Here is a 19,357-nt window from a genome sequence, read left to right as displayed (position 1 = left end):
GATTAAAGATATGTTGCTAAGATTTAAAAGTATTAGACTGGATAAAATTGAATGGCAAACTTATTGTCAGTTCAACCAAGGAGCAGAAATAAGACAGGATAACTGACATGTAAAGACAGACGTGGGATAGGACAATCGATAAAGTGATGTATTTCCCTGAGCCGGGACAAATAAAGGATTTAATTTGCTGTCCAAATCCCTGGTTTTTCGAATCAATCACTGCAGAGAAGTGCTCTCTATGGAGTGAAGGGACTAAACACTCATACAGACAATGACAATCATGACATAATATGACAGTGTTAAACATTATTCACCCCAAAACAAGAGCAGCTTACATTACTGTTCACAAGTATAAGAGCTTAATCATCCTGATTTTTTGTTCAGTCATTCATTGGCATTGCAAGAAAACTCATCTTTTGCAATAGGAGCATACATAAATGCACATTATATACACTCTGACACAAATGCCTGTATCTGTAGTTACTAAGGCACTGAAGTTGGATGGGCTGGGGAAAATACAGGCATGGATATACTGAGTTTGTATGCAGAGTGGTTGTTTTTAACCCATGATGTAGTATTCATTTGAGTCTGAGCAATAATGTCCACAGGTTTATACAACACATACAGTATGTTGCCCCTAACAAACACAACACTGATATTTTTTGGTAAATGTGATGAAAATTTCCACTTTTAAGACAATAGTCTGTGTGTACACATGGCTGTCTACATGTAGATATAGTATGACTGCATTGTAGAGAATGGGAAAGGTTATACCCAGCAAGTAATTATGTTTAATAATAGGTCTATGTTTTCAACACAACTTTATAAAGCATCATATAACAAAAGTGGGATTTTGGTGCTTTGGTTATTATGGAGAAATAAAAATAGTGGATTTGTAGTTTAGGTTGCATCTTATAAATCCAGCACTGAATCATGCTTAGTGTGTATCCATTGTGCCATCACAGAGTCAGGTACTGCAGACCTGTGAACATGTAACAGTCTTTACATCCCAATGAAACGTACATTTCTTCAGCTGTCACAGTAATGTCACTTCTTGCATTTTTACTGTAATAAACCACTGAATATGGAACCTGACACCTCTTATATGTTATACTGTGTCTGCACCTGATAATCAGTGACAGTTTTGTTCTGGCAATGTGCATTATATGTTCAGTGAACGACACAGGAGCAGCTCTGTGTGACTGACTGGTCAGGCAAAGCCGGGTAGACTGGAAGCACATGACAGGCATTGTAGGACATTTCGTCACTGTGCATCAAATCTCTCTGAGATTTATTGAAGTCGGGTCCTCTCAAAACAGTCCTCTCTTTAATTTCTGCTTTTTTGGTGGACAATTTTCCAGCTCTGGGATAAGTCAAGCTGTGGATTCCGGTTGGTTTGTTAGTTTCATAGCTGCATGCTGAGTTTATGACAGTTTGGTTGATCCTGCTAGCCAAAAGGCAGCAAAGTACAAGGAGATGTCTCACTCTCCTTGGTAGACTTGTCTGTGAAAAGAAAATATCAGTGATATCCTTTGTTGCAGACAAGTATCCATCCTAGATGATGAATGAATGATTTCCAAATACAGTTTTTTTCTGTGGTTTCCATGGGCACAGAATAATTCAGCGCTGGAATATGGGAGAGAAAGAAGGATGACATTGTTTTAGACACAGGCTAAAGGTCTCATAGATACAACTGTCAAATGTCTGACACTAGATAATCTGTCTGCATTATTGAATGCAGGAATGTATTGCTCAGGTGAACAACACCCAGCTAAGATTTATTGAAAATATGCAAGGTTTTAATGAGAATCTTCATAAATATGAATATTTGTCTTTAATCCCCAATTCCATCTTAATCATCACAAATTATTTTCACAAAGTTTCACATACATTACATGCTTACCGTCCCATGCAGGTCCAGATGGCTCACTGTTTCCTCCTGACCACCTGTTTGAGGTGGAGCTCACTCTCTGCTGCAACAATAGGCAGCTCATTCTTCAGGTGATATGAGATAAGGTGACTTATGCTCTCAAATAACATGTCTTTGGTCCGGACCTTTATAGAGGAGAGCAAGAGATGGAGTGTAAGTGATTGTGTTTGCCATACAGTACTGAATGACAGTCACTGTGATCAATGTAAAGTGTTTTTTTTAATGCAGACCAATACATCGAATGAATCAGACAATAGTCAAATTAACAAATCTGCAATGAGAAACAGTGCAGCTAAAAAACTTTTCAAAAATCATGAATTAAGTAGGATCAGTATATTTGATGGGTGGTAAACATATTTTTGGGAAACTATTGTGGCTTGCTGCCAGACTCACCACTCCCTCGGGGTCCACTAGCAATAGGTGTTTAGGCAGGCCACAGTGCATGCCAGTTAGCACATACTGTCCTGGGTTGGTCGTGCTCTCCCGGACGAGGAAATCTCCATCTCGGACCAGGAGTTTCTCTGCATCTCGTCGGCTCATGCGGCTGTGGTACCAGGTCTCCCTGCGGAGCTGCTCCTCATTTGGGGCCACAGGGGCTCGGCGGCGTGGAGGGCTGGGCCACTGGTCTTCCAGGACTTGCACACCTCCACCTCCAGCCTGAGCCCTGCAACCTCCAGCTGCAGCTCCGCTACTGGCCTCGTGGAGCTTCAAGGCATCCTCAAAGGGCCCTGTTGGGGACCATGAAGCAGTCCAGGAGTAAAAAATAGTGAAATCTAAAGCACTCATGTAGGGCTAATAGAGCATCAAACAGTAAAGGTTAGTAATCATTACATGGGGAACAATGAGCTTTATAAAAAGTCTTATCATACCCACATAATCAGTAAGTTAAATTACAATAAAAAGGAGCATCCCTGACCCTATAGATTCCAATATCTGCTGAAATTAATGTCTGAAGTTGGGTAAGGACCCTTCTCTGCCCACAGAAAGTGATAATAGAGTGAAACAAACTCACATGTAGCAGCAAATGAATGCTTTTTCTGTATAAAGTTGGACCTTAGATGTTTTTCCTGTCTTGTTCCTTTGGTATAAAATTAACACACACAGGCTAACTGATCAGATAACTATAAGCAAGCTGTATGCTGTTATCAGATGTCATGTTGCATACTTTCTAGGTATTGAAGGTCAGATATTCAAACAAAGAAGTTCTTGCTGAAGTTCTTCAATCATTGGACCTTAAAGACACCTCTATTTCACCAATTAAAAATGAGAGCACTACAGTATTTTTCAAATAAAAAACACAAGTTCATCTCCACATCATCCATGATCAGAATACATCATGCCAAATCTAAGGACTTACTCATGTCAAAGAGGTCCTTCTTGGGACTGTCGGGTGCCCTGGACCCTCTGTGTCCATCGGGCCCCTGTGCCAGTGAATCCAGGTTTTCCAAACTTTGGGTGTTGACATACTGATGCTCCTCATAGTCTCTTGGTGGCTGGCCATCAGCACACAGGTAACCATCTGATGTCAGACCTGAAAAAGACAGGTGCTCTAAAAATGCTACTGAATTCTAGCTGCTCGTGTAGGTGTGCAGTCACGTATGTGTATATCTTTGTGATACATTTTTTATGTGCCTTATTATATGGCCCCCTCTAGTGGTAGAAAACCCAATTGGAAGCATTGAGTTTTGTCAGCTACAGTGCTACAGCATACAACTACAGTATGTATACAAATTATTTCCACAAATAAGTTTCAATAATCAAGCCAGTTTCAGTATAAACTAAACCAGAGGTGTATGGTAAATGTCATAATTAAAATCCAAACAATCTTTTCACAATATAAATATCAAATATAAAATGTTAACTGCTGGCGTTTATTGTATATTTTTCCAAATGGAAACAATCTTTTTGACCCAGTTAAGTCTAATCCTTAACCATTATATCATGTGTTATTTTCATTAACTTATTATTGGGCTGTTTTAACAATTATTTCTGCATTTAGTTTTAAGTACTGCACTAACCTGTATGGTTGCAACGATTTATATGATTGTAACAATTGAGCTAAAAGGGTTGTAGATAACCTTGTACACAATGAAACTTCTACAGTACAGTAATCTACAGTATATTCTAACTTCACTCAACTTTTTCAATTGCAAATCCAATGTTTAATATCAACAGTAAAGAGTCATACAGATAACTTCTGCAACAAAACGTACCAAACTTTCATGGTTTTGAATAACTTAATTGGTTGTGTTAATGTCAGAAAATAATGGATTACTTCAGAATTGAAGGCCATTATGGAAATCTGTGGAAACAAATAGGCTGCGAATGCAATCCAGAAAACTATGAGGACAACCTAAGCTTCCCTCCTATCGAAACTGACAGACAATGTGAACCACGATTCATGGAAGGTCATCCCGATTAAAGATCCAAAGAACCTTGATGCTATCAGGACGATCCTGAGAAGTGTCCAAACACTGAGCTTCTGTCTGTGCTAGAATGTAAGTAACAACTCTCATCCAGGCCACAAAGTGCACTGATGACTGAACTTGTACCACAATAAGTCAGAAAAATCTCGAACATTTTGAGAAAGAGAGAGAGTGACACACCTACACATCTTTAAAATCCATTCAAAAGCCTTCAGTTTATTCTCTTTTAAATGATAAAATTTCATATCAACTGCTGCGAGAAATCTTCTCTTTTATAAACTGGTGTAAAAGATTACAAGTTTATTTTTTTCTAGATGTTATACCTAAGTGCTGCCACATGGTGTCTCACCTGAGTTGCTGTTTGTCTCTGTGTCCCAGTGAAGTTCATAGCAGAGCTGACCAGGAGGGTAAGATGCTTGCTCCCTTCTAACCAGTGAGCCCATCTGCAAACACACATACACACTAGAAGAACACAGGCTAAATACATTTGTATCTCTACCTGAATGAACAACTCCCTGATCTCTTGCCCCCACATAATGTAGTTTTGAGGCACTCTATTTGAAACATTAGCTACAGCATGTCACCATATTTTGAACAAGCTGCAGAGAGAGCGGTGATTTCTCTCACGCAATAGGTAACAAAAGAGCCGAGACTCTTTATGTAATCATATCTGTCTTTGGCAATTATGGTGCAGGCAAATCAGGGGGACAGTTATGGAGTATGTTTTCATGCCCCTACAGTTTAATTCTATGTAAACAATACTGGGAAGGAGCAGCAAAACATATCAGTCACCAGTTTATGAGGGAGATACGCCTGTGTCTGAGTCACACATCACTTGATAATGACCAGATGTAGCCTTAACTGTGTCTGTAATAAAGTTAGAAGGTGAAGTTGGGGGTTAAACATTGCAAATGATTTGTGCATACATATTAGTGGAGGAAATACTAAGTCTAAGAGGAAAAAATTGCATAGCTAAAGCTACCGTACCAGAATCCAGTGACTCTGTAGATACAATTTTAACTTCATGTTGTTTCTAAAATCATTCCTGGAGATTCACCTGCGCTGCTGTCTTGTTCTGCGGCTGAGTGTGGATGTGACCAAGGAGGGCTCCACTGGGCCTTAGCCGCGAGTCCACCACTCCCCCAACAGGAGGCTCCTTCCCTGGGATGCTGTTGTAGTAATCGTGCTCAGAGAAGTCCTCATCCTCCCCCCACATGGGCTCCTCTGTCCTGACAGACCTTAAGAAGTTCACACAACCAGAATGTTAAGATCTAAGGGGGAAAGTAAAAAGTTACTACTTCTATAATCTAAACGACAATTATGTTTATATTTATAATTATTATTTATATGTGATATTAATAGTAATAATAATGATAGGACAAGGAGATCTAGGTTCTCAAATGGATTATGTCCGATCAGATGACATCTCCATATCCGAAAGTGATCTATATAAATCTGCTGGAGATTTATATAGATCACCAGAGCTGCTTATGCTGGCAGCAGGAAGATGTTCATTTGAAACCAGAACAGAAAGACCGTCTGGAGTTCCTCCTGTGTCCTGCAGTGGCATCACTGAAACACCTGAGGTTTGGCGATAGGGTGAGAGGATCTGTAAGGATCGATATTATAAAATGGATTTCGAGGTAATACAAGAACAAATGATCACGTCTGCTTGTAATGAATAACAAAGAAATCCGAGAATTGTACAGAGGATCGGGTTTTTGTGGTGGAAAATGTGACTAAGTGCTTTTATGTAGGATGTCTGGACAGTACAATGTCACAGTATTTATAATGTCAAAATGAGTATGATAACCAAAGAGAGCTGGTAGAATTATTCCCTAAAATATCATCTGAATTCACGAGAGCCTCTGAAGTGAATTCTCACTTCTTGTAGTGTCAACAACTGTTTGTGTACAATTGTAATGCTTTAATGTACATTAATGCTGTATTATTAGTTTTTATACTTGTTAAACTACTGTAGTAGTTTCAGTTTTAGCTTGTTTGGTTGTAGTAACACTTTTGTGAACTTTCCTTGATTTATTATGACAGATGATCATCATCTTCTGACTTTTCATCTGTTTATATACAGTAAATCATGATGTTACCTCTCCATAGACGCCATGGTTTTAGGAGGACTGTGAAGGTACTGTTTGAATTGCAGCTCGAAGGCTTGGCCGATAGTACTGATGACACTCTGGGCTAAACCATCTGAACACTCCAGGATATGGCATGCTGAGAGAGACAAAAAAAAATTAGTGAGATAAAAACGTTTTTTCCAGCTTCTACATACTTTTAGGACAAAGCTCCTGGCCTTGTATTAATCCTTCTATTTTAAGATATTCTTCCCAAAACACTAAATGTTGATTTTTTTCTTTTTAACGGGGGTGATATCTTGCTCAAAATATTTGTATTTTATACCAAGAACTGTGGGTAATTTAAATGGTAAAACTATCATTGCAGTTATAATGCAGCACTGTCTGAGAAATCCATGTTTAAGACACAATAAGCTGTTGTATGTGCGTGGTTATGAAACAAGCAGTGAACCTGAAAGAGAAGCTTTTCAGTACATACCTCTCTGATTCACTGGGTCTTTGGCCACATATGCAACATAATCAGGCGTGTCCTGCAACAGACAGGAGGAAAATTTGATCAGACTAGATAAATTAAACATATGTATAACTAAATTAAAGCCCTTATTGATTCTTCAGTCACATTGGAAACCAGTAAAATGCAATCCAGTCAGATACGTGGAGGGAGCCAAGATGTCCATTCCAACAACATAAAGGAGGGCAAGGAGTAATACACTTCACTCACTGTATCTCCCCCTGAGGCAAATGAGATGGACTGCATGGGATGGTGCGCTATCACCTGAAAGAGATAAGTGGATAAAACAGAGGTGGAGGTTTTCCAGTATTCCCTTTTTTCATTTTTATTATTGATTACTGGATATATGACAACATAAATGGACCAGAGGACAATAGGTCAAATGCCTCAATGAAATACAGATTAGAGTTTGACCAATACAAATTTTGGACTTAAACCCATTAAATGTAAAATGTAACCATTTTCATACCTATAATTTCACAGACATTAGAGAGAGTAGAAATGTCCTAAACATCATGGAGCACTGACATGCTTCAGTAAAACACATACTTATGGATTCCTTTCATCAATTAACTCATGACCAACCACACCTACAGTATTTATTGAGGAAAGTGTTGGATACATTTGGCTACATTTGGAGGAGTTAACTAAAAATATGGCAAAATAATATTTTTTTCACAAATATATGATTGTTAATTTAGTTGTAGTCACAGAAGAAACGAAATGATTGCAGATCAACTTTAGCATCATACCTGTCGTGTGGTGGGGATGAGCAGACAGAGGCCGTCTATGGATATATTGACTGCGATGCTCATTCCTGCGAAGCGCAGGTTACTCTTCCCCATGATGGACTGGAGAGCTTTGTTCAGGGCCTGCATGACAAAGAAACAGTTGAAATTCTGAATTACAGTCACAAAATTAAACCACAGTTGTACTTAGGAAATGTCACATATACTGTATTTGTCATGAGAGAAAACCTGCTTAAACCTGCTTAGCTTACAGTTGTCATGTTTTATCATATCAAAAAGATTCACAAAGCATCACACGAGAAGTTATTTCTACCAAGCTGACTCTCTTACACAGTCTTAAGTTTCTTACAATTATTGCTCTGCTCTGTGTCATAAATTCTATACAGATTACTTGCAAATATGATAATGAAACAATGAAACATGCACAGTAGGATTATAAGTTTACTATTGACCTTCTTCCTCCAAGCCCCCTTTCCGCCTGGCACAGCGTCACAGAGCCTGTTGATAGCTTCCCTAATTACAGGAATGAAAAAAGGTCAGAGGTCAAACCATAGTGGGACACTGATGCAACAAGGAAACATTTATGATCTAAAACTCATGTGGAATAATGTTGACTGTGTACCCAAATATTAACAACCCAGCAACAACAATAAGTATTGTAAGTATAACTGTTTTAAAGGTTAAGCCTGGTGTCCAGAGCTACACAAAACTGCTGCATCACAATAATGGAAAAACCTGAGGTTAAACATGAACAGAAGCTTTGTGTTCCCTCCTTAGGCTAAGGTTATAGGTCAAAGTGTAAAGGTCAAGAAAAGGTTTCCAGCAGGACAGTTCACAAGCACTAAACAGGCCTTGGTTACCGCTGATGTTAAAGATCATACACAGAAAACAATGACAGTCATCACCAGTGATTGTTTATGAAGCTCCTGTTTACTCCCTTTTAAATTAGGGAAGAGGAAAATAAAGGGTTTGTGCAATTCCACATCTTCTTCTGCAGCTTCAAGGCATCACTATTCTCAGTGCAATTCTCTCTGCTGATATGATACAGCTTTGCAGTGTGGTTGTGAAAACTCCCAGGAATGACAGCCTAATGGGCGTTTAAGGCATCTGTCCCCTGTGTGTCTGATGGCAGGAGTAAGGCATAATGTGAATTTGAGGCTGGAGCTCATGCTCTCACTGCCAGGGGACGGTGGGGACGGCAGTCGAGAACCCAGTTGCCCCTATCGAGTGACTCGTAAATATTTAAAAAGCAGCGTCCCAGGCCCCATCTCGAGTAAAGGTCTTCTCAGGGATTTTTGAAAAACAACATAATAGTTGGAATGACTCATGCTGATGGGCAAAGGGAGGAGGAAATGGGCTGTTGTTATTGTTTTTGTCTGCAGTTTCTGCCATAAAATGCTGGGCCTCGTTATCACTTATGTTGCTGTTTCACACTATGACACAGAGAGTACTGTTGATAGGATGTACCTTCTGTAACATCCAGGAGCTGAAGTGCATTTTTGAAATTCTGACAACCACTGAATGATTTGTTGTAGTTTTCCAGGCAAAAATTAACTTTTCATTAAGTCTGTAAACTAAACAACACAAAAGGACGGTTCTAGATGCATAGGCTTTAACTTTAAATTGCTGATTTTGAATTGCATCCAGGCTGTGTTTACAATAATTCACACACATTGAAATATCCTGTGAAGCTAGATTGACTGAGACAATCAATCATTGATCTTTGGCCTTGTGGGACAGATGGGCAGTGCCATGTTCCCCAGGGAGCCAGAGACCCAGGCCTCATGTCGTTAGCAAAAAACTGAAAATATTGGACATCTTTTTTAAAAGCTTTTTAAAGCAGACATTGATAAACTGCCTCACCCAAGCTGCTGGATAGAAAAAGCGAATTTGACTGAGGGAAAGTGCAAAACAGTCCAAATACAAAATCTGTTCATCATCAGTGCACCAAAACAATCGTAACTAAGTTGATGTCATACAATCAGTCATACTGCAGCTGAGCCATATGCAGGGTTAGGCTATGTGCTACAGTCAGTATGGTGTCTCCATTTGCTAATGTTTTGATTTGATGTTTTGTTTAGAACCCCCCCCCCCCCCCCCCCCCCCCCCCCCACCCCCCTTCTCAAGAAGTTACAGCCGCAGACATTATCCAGCAGGGTGCATTCATGGGGACCACTGCAGCTTTCCATAGTCATTAGCAAACATCATCAATAATAGATCTCTCTCTCTCTATCACTCCATCTCAGCTGCCTCCTCCCCCCTGCACTTAAGCCTTGGTGGGCTCAGATTACTGCTGATCGATTGTGGAGGAGAGAGAGTGAGGAGGAGTGCACTTCTCCCATGCTTTTATAACAATAACATCACGTGTAGGGCAAAAAAAAAACAACGGCACAGACATACAGAACGCATACCATATTGCTGCCATTGTGCACCTTGTGACTTTAGTATTGATTTAATTTTTTAAATATTTGAATTGGCATTACATTTCCACAGGAACTGACTGAGCAGGTTTTGGTGAGATGACTAGAAAAGTTGTGTTGCTGTCAATTAAAAAACAAGAAAGTTTTCCTACATTCCCCAAATGTTAGCTGCAGGTGTGACTATATTTTTTAAGCTTATTACAACAAAAGGAACATACTTTACATATGTCTCACACCACACTGACTTCCTGATAATGTGAACATGAAAATCTAAAATATCCACTCCTACTCTACACTATGTACCAGCCCAGAACTGACACACAACTGAAAGCAATTTGACATCTTAGATCAAATTCTTCTGACTCACTGCCATCAAGCGAGTTGTTTACCAGCTTACCTCGTCACCTGGGTCCGCGTGTTGAAGTCCAGGGAGCGCATTGACTTCAACACTTCAATGCAGCCCATGTACTGCAAAGACAAGCACACAAAACAAGAAAAATGTTAAAATATGTTTTAAAATATGGCTATGGACAGGTGAACTTGTCATTTATTCAAAAATTAGAGATTCACTATCTCAAATGTGGACTAATTTCAAAAACATATGCTCCCTCCCCTCCCCCTCCCCTTCCAAGCATGTAGGAGAACCTATGGTGGTCATGAGACACGAAACGCCCTCTCTTGTGCCAGTGTTTGGTTTGTCCGTTCTGGGCTACTGTAAAAACATGGCGGGACAACATGGCGGGCTCCATGGAAGAGGACCCGCTCCCTATGTAGATATAAAGGGCTCATTCTAAGGTAACAAAAACACAACAATTCTTATTTTCAGGTGATTATACACTAATTAAAACATACTTATGAATATTATATATAATTTCTGCCAAGTCTGTTCTGCTAGATGCCACTAAATTCTACACAGTGCACTTTTAAAAAGTATTAAAACTTTATATTTTCACTTTAAATATTTATAGAAAATGCTGCATATGCAGTAAAAAGTTTCAGTGGCATTGCAGTTCTTCTTCTTCTTCTTCTTCTTCAAAAAAAGACATTTCTGGAGAGTGTAATATATTGTTGTCTATTGGCAACAATTACTATTTACAACAATTTAAAACAAGCATCACAATCTGACCGACATCCACATATAGGGCATTTAAGTGTACTCCAGTGGCTAGCAGCCAGCTGAGCAGCTTCATAATGGCTGTCAGGTTGGGGTGCTAATGGCACCTTGACTAGATTAGTAGCACTCAGAGCTCCCAATCATAGACAAACTGTAGCCTCCTAGGCCTCTGGGGGGATGCTATGAGTGAGTGTGTTTGTGTATACAGTCAATGCATATGAGAATATCCTGTACTTATTTGCAATATCTTTGGAATTTACATGATAAGATGTAGTGATGAGTAAAACCTGACTACACATTTCTGTAAATCATTATTAAATAAATATGATATAAATATAATACCTATACAGTAAAATTATGTTTAATGAAACGTCTATATATTGTACTGTACATCTGTCCAGAAACAACTAATGAAAACCTTCTGTCTCACTATGTAACATTAACAGTGTTCATTAATGTACCTTGTCTCTGTAAGTAAACACAGTGAATAAACTGATTCACTAAAATAAAGTGTAATAATTACACTTTATTTTAGTGAGAAGCAATATTAGGACTTGTCCATTAATGCTGATTACCGTCACTGGATTGGAATTTGTTTTCTTTGAGTGTTTATATCTATCATTTGATCGCTGCCCAAGTGCTTGGTCTGCTTGAAAAGACATCCCAAAACTCATCTTAAATCTTATACAAATCTTGTGATATAAAACACTTCAGCGATCTTACAAACTCTTTATGAAAATAATATGGTGCTACATAATTCATATCCTGTCCATCCAATAAGTACTTTAGCTCAGTCAATGTCATATTTAGTGTAGTTTTCAGGTTTGTTACTGTGATTGCAACCGACAGCAGACAGACCACACAGCGGCCACACAAACACAGAGAGCGATAGAGAGCAGCCTTTGAGCCTGAGAGCTTAATGAGCTTTCTAACCAGATTTGGAGACGGGGGAAGTCTTCCATCAGGAAAATTGTCTCTCTTTTTTCTTTCCCTCTCTCTGCCAATGCCTCCATTGTCACACACTCATCTGCTGATGCAACGCATCCCGTCTTCTATCACCCTATCTGCACTCCTATCCTTTTGGCCAAGTCTGTAGCGTGCTATTTCTTATGGCTGCAGGGACTTTGACTTTCCAAGAAGCATTCTTCAGAAATTTAATAACACTGGCATCCACTTTCAAACTTTCCTCCAAGAGCTATGTTAAAGTTTATGTATTATCGCTGTCAGCTCTGCAGAACATATCCAATTTCCATTTTACCAATAATGTACTGTTAATGTAGGTCAGACCAAGACACATATATGTTCTGAATAGTGTAGACAGTGAATTATTCTGTTATTTTTTTCAAGTTCAGTAGCCTACAGCCTAAAGCGATAAATTTTCCACATTGCTGAAAGTTAAGTTTCTTCTAATTTCACACTTTTGTGCACTCATCCCAGCATATTGTGGCACATGCTACAATACACTGAGCTACTCATCCACTGCATGGTAGGAGAACTTTCTGGAAACTGCACCGATAGCAACAGAAAATTACATTACAGTTTACAGATTTTGTAATTTGACGGGCAAATACTGTGCAGCAGATTGTACGGTAACAGTAAAAAATGATAGCAGTCTGGTTTTGATACAGCTCTCTAAATGATAACTGCTTTGGCAGCTGCAGTGCTTTGTCTGATTGTTGCTGCAGTGTCCTGGCTGTGGAAGACGGCAGATGCTGGCCAGATACAGAGCCTGACACGGCTGCGTGGACAGAGAGAAAGTGCAAAGGAGGAAACTGGAGAATCATATATGTGTCTTTCCCAGCAGAGAGGTGTTTGTGTGTTGGTGCATCTGTATTTGAGTGAGAGAGAAAGAGGCGCTGAAACAGAAATAGAGAGAGAAAGAGAGAGCTGTGCACTATGGTAGCTGATTAAAAATGGCACAGCACAGCAGAAATCTACTGTCACTTTGACACTAATACATGCTGCAAGTACTCCTCCCTGCATAGATTCACCACTGAATCACACATGTAGTATAGCTTCAACTGCCATGAAATAGATTTCAAGCATTAGTTCACATAGGTCATCTAAAATGATTGCTAATTGACAACAATAAGCTGTTAAAAGCTTGGCAATTAACTGAGATATCAATCAAATATGAGAGGAGCACTTGTGTAAGGAAAGCCTTGCATGGTGATGAGAGCTCCTACGTACTCATCACTGATCCCAGATGGACCCCTCCCATACCGGTCCAACCGTCCTCCTCCTCCACATCACATGATGCTGACTGTGATTAAATGTAATTGAATATAGGAATGAATGGTGCCTGTATAATGCCATTAGAAAGCGTGCTTGGGCCTCAGACTGGGTTAATCAAGAGCCATGTCATTAGTTTGAGGAGGAGGAGAGGGGAGAAGAGCAGTCCAAGAGGGGCGGAGGTGAACAGGCGTGGGGGATTACTAAGGGGAGATCATTGACATTGACGTCAAGCAGTCTGCTTGGTATGGCAACCCTTTGTAAACACAAATCAGTAATACACACCGATAGATATATCTTTTAAGTATACAATTTTTTTTCAGTTATAATCATTGTCATTGTTTTGGTGGGACACCCCAACACTTTTCTGTATCTTATTTTTGATAAAAACACAAAGAGTTTACGTAATATTTGAAAAAATATTCTGAATTAAGATAATTTAATTATATTATGTAATTATATTATAATGGCAAGACTAATTAGAAGATTAAGATTCACTGTGCTGAAGAATTGTAAATACATTTTTATAGATAAAATCTTATGGTCTTGTTCCACCCATGAATGTAAACAATCCTGAACCCACACAAAGAACACCACTCCCACAAGCTTACAGTGGGAGCTTACAATCAGGTGTGTTACAAACACTATGAATACAGATGGTTATTGCTCTAAGTATAGTATGATGCATTCAACCTATGGTAAACAATGCTGTAGAATATCAATCCATACTTCAGTCTGTACACATAATTTCATGGTTTATCTCTCTCTACTATGACGCCTGTGTGCTCTCCTGACGCAGTCTCCCAACCAGCCACACCAAGCCATCTATCTGGATTAAATTATGTATTCCCCAGCCCTCGCCACATGAGCTGCATAACAAACTGCCTGGCACCGTGGTGTCCTTTTGTTTCCCACCCAGATAGTGAAGCCTTTAAATGGGGTCATTAATATTATGTGATTGGCTGTTTTCTGTGAGGAGGCAGTTGTTGTGAGTGCCGGAAAAAGAAAAGTTAGTTGTGCACATTTTCAAAACAAGGTGGCCTGTAAGAGAGCAAAGTGACTCACCCTGACAATATAAGAGGCCCCTGGTCCTGCAATCTTCTTGTCAGGGTGCAGCCAGCCTTGGGAGGGTTTGTGGATGAAGCTGCCCTTCTGGTTGAAGTCCTCTCCCCCCAGCCACATGCCTTCCACCCTTGTCCTGCGGTTCATTCCTGATCTGGAGCTGCTGGAACCGCCAGGGCTCGCCATTGCCTCTGTGGCCCCAAATCCATGCCCCCCTGGACTGGCAGAGTTTGCTACTGCTCTCTGCCCACGAATGGCCTGTAGGGAACAGGGGGTGACACACACAGGGTCACAGGAGTTAAGCACCGCTGCTAAACTGGCTACTGGGCCACTAGCTGAGATTACACCACTGGGCATGTGTGATGATGAAGAAGAGGAGTGGGAAGGAGCTGCTGCTGCCTTGCCCGAGTCCTTGCTAGAGCTGGAGCTGGAGCTGGAGTTGGATGGGCTCCGGCTGAGCAGGGAGTTGGAGAACTTCCACTGGGGCATCTTAGGAATGAGCATGCAGAAGGTCGTGGTGGCATCCTGTTCTCCATCCATGCAAGGGGAGTCGGCCAGGGCTGTAGCCCCAGCAGAGGAGGAGGACCTGGCACTGGGATCCAGAGGAGGCAGGGGAGGCAGAGGAAGGCTTGGGGTGGAGGAGGGGACCACCGGTGTGGCCACAACTTTGCCGCTCATGGCTAAGCTCTGCATCAGGTCGTCAGAGGAGGTCACAGACTCGTTGCGAAAGCGGCCATACTTTGGCTTAAGGAGCATGCCCGGAGGAGCCGCCTGAAGCAGGAGCTGAGAGGGGGGGATAACTGCCAGAGGATGAGGGGGGAAAGGGGAAAGGGGGAAGGGGGAGGGGGAAAGGTGTAATGGAAGAGGAGGCAAAAACTGGAGAGAAAATCTTCCAGGCGGAGTCCTATATCCCTGTCAAAGTCAACTGAATGCTGTCTGGTCCTCTCCCGTTCACACACACGCACACACACTGTCCCACTCTCATGCCGCTCTCCTCTCTATCTGAGCTGGCCTGCTTCCTTTCACTGCCTTAGGCAAGCTCGCTCGTATGCTCCCAGTGTGTCTCTCTCTCTCTCCCTCTTTGGATGATGTCATTGAGTCTATCAGCCCTGCCCTGCTCAGCTGCTCTCAGGCTGTATTAGCTAAAACACATCTGCCTGAACCACCCTGCACACACACACACACACACACACACACACACACAAAGCAGCTATTTCTTCTTGTATAAAGACTATTAAGCAAATTAACAATCTGCGTCAGTGCACATTATCTTTTGGCTAGAATAGGAATAATATCCCAAACCACTCACATATAGACAGACAAGTTATTTGGTTCCTCAAAGAAAAGTCAACACTCTTTTCTCTCTTTTTTTATCTCGCTCTCTTTCAAGATGATATGTATGATTAGTAGTCTTGTAATTATCTATCTATGTAGCTATTTTGTTGTCTTGTGTAAAACATAATTCATATCAAATCATCTCAATAATGTAACATTAAAATCCATGTTAATAAAGCTTATTTGAATTGAAAGTTAAACATCTGCAGAATAAGCAAGCATTACTGGCTTCCAGCAAGGACCTGGTTGCCCAGTACTTGATTCCCTCTATCATTATATTTTGTATTTTTCATCTATCAATGCTTTTTGCTTATTTGTAATAAGCATCTGGCATAATGAGTCTTATTAAGGGAATGTTGTTCATGTGTAGAAAACTGAACTGAAAATGCATACAAGGATATTTCTACTCTGGAAAAACAGAAACAGGCTGATAGGGTTGTGTTGAAACCCAAAACAGAATATTAACTGAAGATTTGATAGTGAAGGTGAATAAATGCAGGCAAGAGCCTCATCCAATTAGTTAAAGTGTATTTTGTGTGAGTCGATGTGTGTGTGTGTGTGTGTGTGTGTGTGTGTGTGTGTGTGTGTGTGTGTAATTCCATTTGCCCTGGCAATAGACGGACGAAAACTTGATAAAGGAAACAAAGCAGCCACACTCATAAGGGACTACATTTCTGAAAACATCCACCCTATCCCATCTGCCTGAGTTCTCTTCTCAATTCCCCTCCCATCCGACTCCCCAGAGAGCAATCAGCCATCTCAGCACGATCCTTTTAGCTCCCTACTTCTTTTACCCTCGTTCGTGCCTTTCCCCCACTCCCTGTTGAATCATTTTAACTCTCGCTTCTTATCCACTATTTAACAATGATATTTTCCCACCTCACCCAAAAGTAATGTACTGTATGCAACAGCATTCAGGATTCATGGTGTGAAACACAAAGTGGGTTAAGCAGGGATTTACACTGAAAATCTTTTCTTCTTTTTTTGTGGTGGTCAAATCATGCACATAGGTGAGAGTGAATACAGTGTATTAAAAAAAAGATGGCTAATGTATTGTGTCACGAATGATCCAAAAGATTATTTTTTTGGGACAACAAAGAAAAAAGAATCCTCAATGGTTAAAAAACAAGCAGCTGCAAAATACAAATAGATGTGAATGATGTCTGCACTGATTGTGAAATAAGCCAATAGTCAGGGTCATCTGTTACGCAAAAAGAGGGGTAATCAACTGACTAAATAAAGCCACCCACACACACACACAAGGAAAAGCTCATTATGTTCCTGTCAAACGAGGTAAATTGCTTAAATTCAATCAAGCAAATCATTTCGATTTGTTTACTCCCATAATCAGTTTAGACAGTAGTGTAAGAGAGGAGCATCATGTTCTCCGTCCAACAAAATGTGACTCCAGAAACAACACATTACACAAACTGTAATTCATACAACATGATCCTGACTGAAATGTGTACAACTATAACAAATGCTACTGAAATGATAAAGTTGGTGTATTAAAACTTATTCAGAAAGGCATGGCAGGAAGCTTACCTATATGTCAGGCTCTGAGGAGAAAGGGGATGAAAATAAGATCCAGCCCAGTGAACATCCAATGACTTTTATCACAGATAAGCAATGTGTATGGTTCAATTATAGTAGTATTTAGCAGCTGCAGCTATTGGTTGAGAGAACTGTTTCCTATCACTGGTCAGGAGTCCATTTTAGAACAAACCATACACACGGTTACACACACACACACACAAACCACCATCAGAAACCGTGTGACACCACTACTGCCACCCCACCTTCTTCCAAACAGCCAATCACTTCTTGTTAGTTTGCTACGGAGTATAAAAAGTTACTGATAAACCAGATGTAATCGATACATGCACCGTCCTCAGTATGTTCTGTCCCTTTTTTTTCTGTCACATGACAAATGACTGCACTGACGACATAATGCACACATAAGTAAAATATACAAGAATTAATTAAAACCAAATTAATTAAAAGTGTTTTTAAAATAGATGTAATAACAATCATTACAAAGATTGCACTAGGCTTGATTGGACATTAATGCATTACTTAATTGCATGTGATGTTACACTGCAGTTTCAAACACTCAACAATAATGTGTTTCTCTGTGTGTGAAGAGTTAACATATTTACCTCCTCACTTTGGTATTTTGCATATACAAGTGGAACAAATCATGCTGTGAATACACCACCACTCATTAGCAGCCATTACCCTGACAACAGCGATTACAACTAAGAACAACAACACGGGTTGCTTGCAGCACAGGACCTCAAAACAATACTGTTCAGTTAAAATGTAAAGAGAGTTTATTTTTTAATGTACTAACAAATTATTGACTGAGAAAGTAACATATTTACCCTGTGTAAGGCCAACAAAAATATACCAGGTGACTTATGCATTTTTCAATGCATATTATTGAGTAGCAGTAACAGGACTTGTCATAGCAGGAAAGCACAGGTGTCATTAATAACGTAAACGATGGCTCAGCTCTATTCCTCTATTCAAGTGTCCCAGTGAGTCATGACAGTATGACAGTGGAGCCATCATGCACCAAAACAAGACTATAAAACCGTCCGGTCACTCCAGTCCCTGGATTATCCAAAGTGAAATCCCAAAGATGAAAAATGTCACTTGTAGTCTATCTAATAAAAGTATAATTGAATACATTATTCAATAAATAAGTGAAATAGCTTAAATCAGTTAGAAAGTGTTCATTCCTTTGCCTCAAATCAGCCAACAACACAAGCCTGTATGTTTTCTATTAAAGATATAATTATCAATTATTTGGTAGCAAAACTTAAAATGAAGCTATTTTATTGTAGGTATAACTTGGATTGGCAACAAGAGTGACAACAACTTTCAAACATTAAAATGCTACATTTTTCTGTAGGCCTTGAATAGATTTTCAAGCAGACATTTCCAACCATGATTTGCAAACTACCTAATGTTTTAGCTTTGTATGTCTGGTGCCCTCTTTTAAATGGAGGGATGTCATTGTCAAAAGTAATGTTTTAATTACAAATTTCACTAACAAGTATCCTTATTCCACTTTACTGCTGCTTCAATTTTACCTCTACCTCATACGTCAGGCTCGAGCGACGTCAAGCTCGAGCACCCTTGCGTCGACAAAACAGACGCAACGTGGCAGAGAAAATAAATAACCAAGAGCTCTCGTTGAGCCCCTATTTTCGGTTTCAGTAAAGTCCTGTGATTGACCAGAAACGTTTTCAAATACATCAGATATCATATTCAAACACCCAAGTAAGATACCGACAGTTAAGATACTAGCTGAAATTTACGTTTTTGCCATAAGCATCCCTGCTGAAACACACCCACTGCTGCAAACCGTGCTTCCTCATTGGGTTGTAGTTTCAATGCTTAGTGGGTCATCTTCCCAAACATAGACGATCTTACAGGGGAGGGCGGGCCGCCTCGGCCAATCCGGGGCCTGCGGGGAA

At 40.1% G+C, this 19,357-nt stretch overlaps 1 protein-coding gene across 5 annotated transcripts; it reads right to left on the bottom strand.

The window, feature by feature from the left end:
* Positions 1–139: 139 nt before the first annotated feature.
* Positions 140–19,274, bottom strand: shc2 (SHC (Src homology 2 domain containing) transforming protein 2). Of its 5 annotated transcripts, none has more exons than XM_042417318.1 (15): positions 18,257–19,274; positions 14,541–15,337; positions 10,527–10,597; positions 8,162–8,222; positions 7,713–7,832; positions 7,171–7,224; positions 6,928–6,979; positions 6,462–6,588; positions 5,414–5,594; positions 4,706–4,799; positions 3,288–3,461; positions 2,943–3,008; positions 2,324–2,658; positions 1,904–2,055; positions 140–1,626 (listed from the first exon to the last, which is right to left on the bottom strand). In XM_042417318.1, exons 2-14 carry the CDS (start codon positions 15,291–15,293, stop codon positions 1,927–1,929), a joined length of 2,217 nt encoding a protein of 738 aa, XP_042273252.1. In that variant the 5' UTR covers positions 15,294–15,337; positions 18,257–19,274; the 3' UTR covers positions 140–1,626; positions 1,904–1,926. The 5 variants fall into 5 exon arrangements, with proteins under 5 accessions (XP_042273252.1, XP_042273250.1, XP_042273249.1 ...); XM_042417316.1 differs by having other exon boundaries at positions 18,971–19,274; XM_042417315.1 differs by lacking the exon at positions 18,257–19,274 and having other exon boundaries at positions 14,541–18,240.
* Between the last annotated feature and the right edge of the window lie 83 nt (positions 19,275–19,357).

Source organism: Thunnus maccoyii, chromosome 7 (assembly GCF_910596095.1).
Source record: "Thunnus maccoyii chromosome 7, fThuMac1.1, whole genome shotgun sequence".
NCBI lineage: Eukaryota > Metazoa > Chordata > Actinopteri > Scombriformes > Scombridae > Thunnus > Thunnus maccoyii.
The sequence above is the reverse complement of the archived record's forward strand: the minus strand, read 5'-3'. Positions and strand labels throughout refer to the sequence as shown.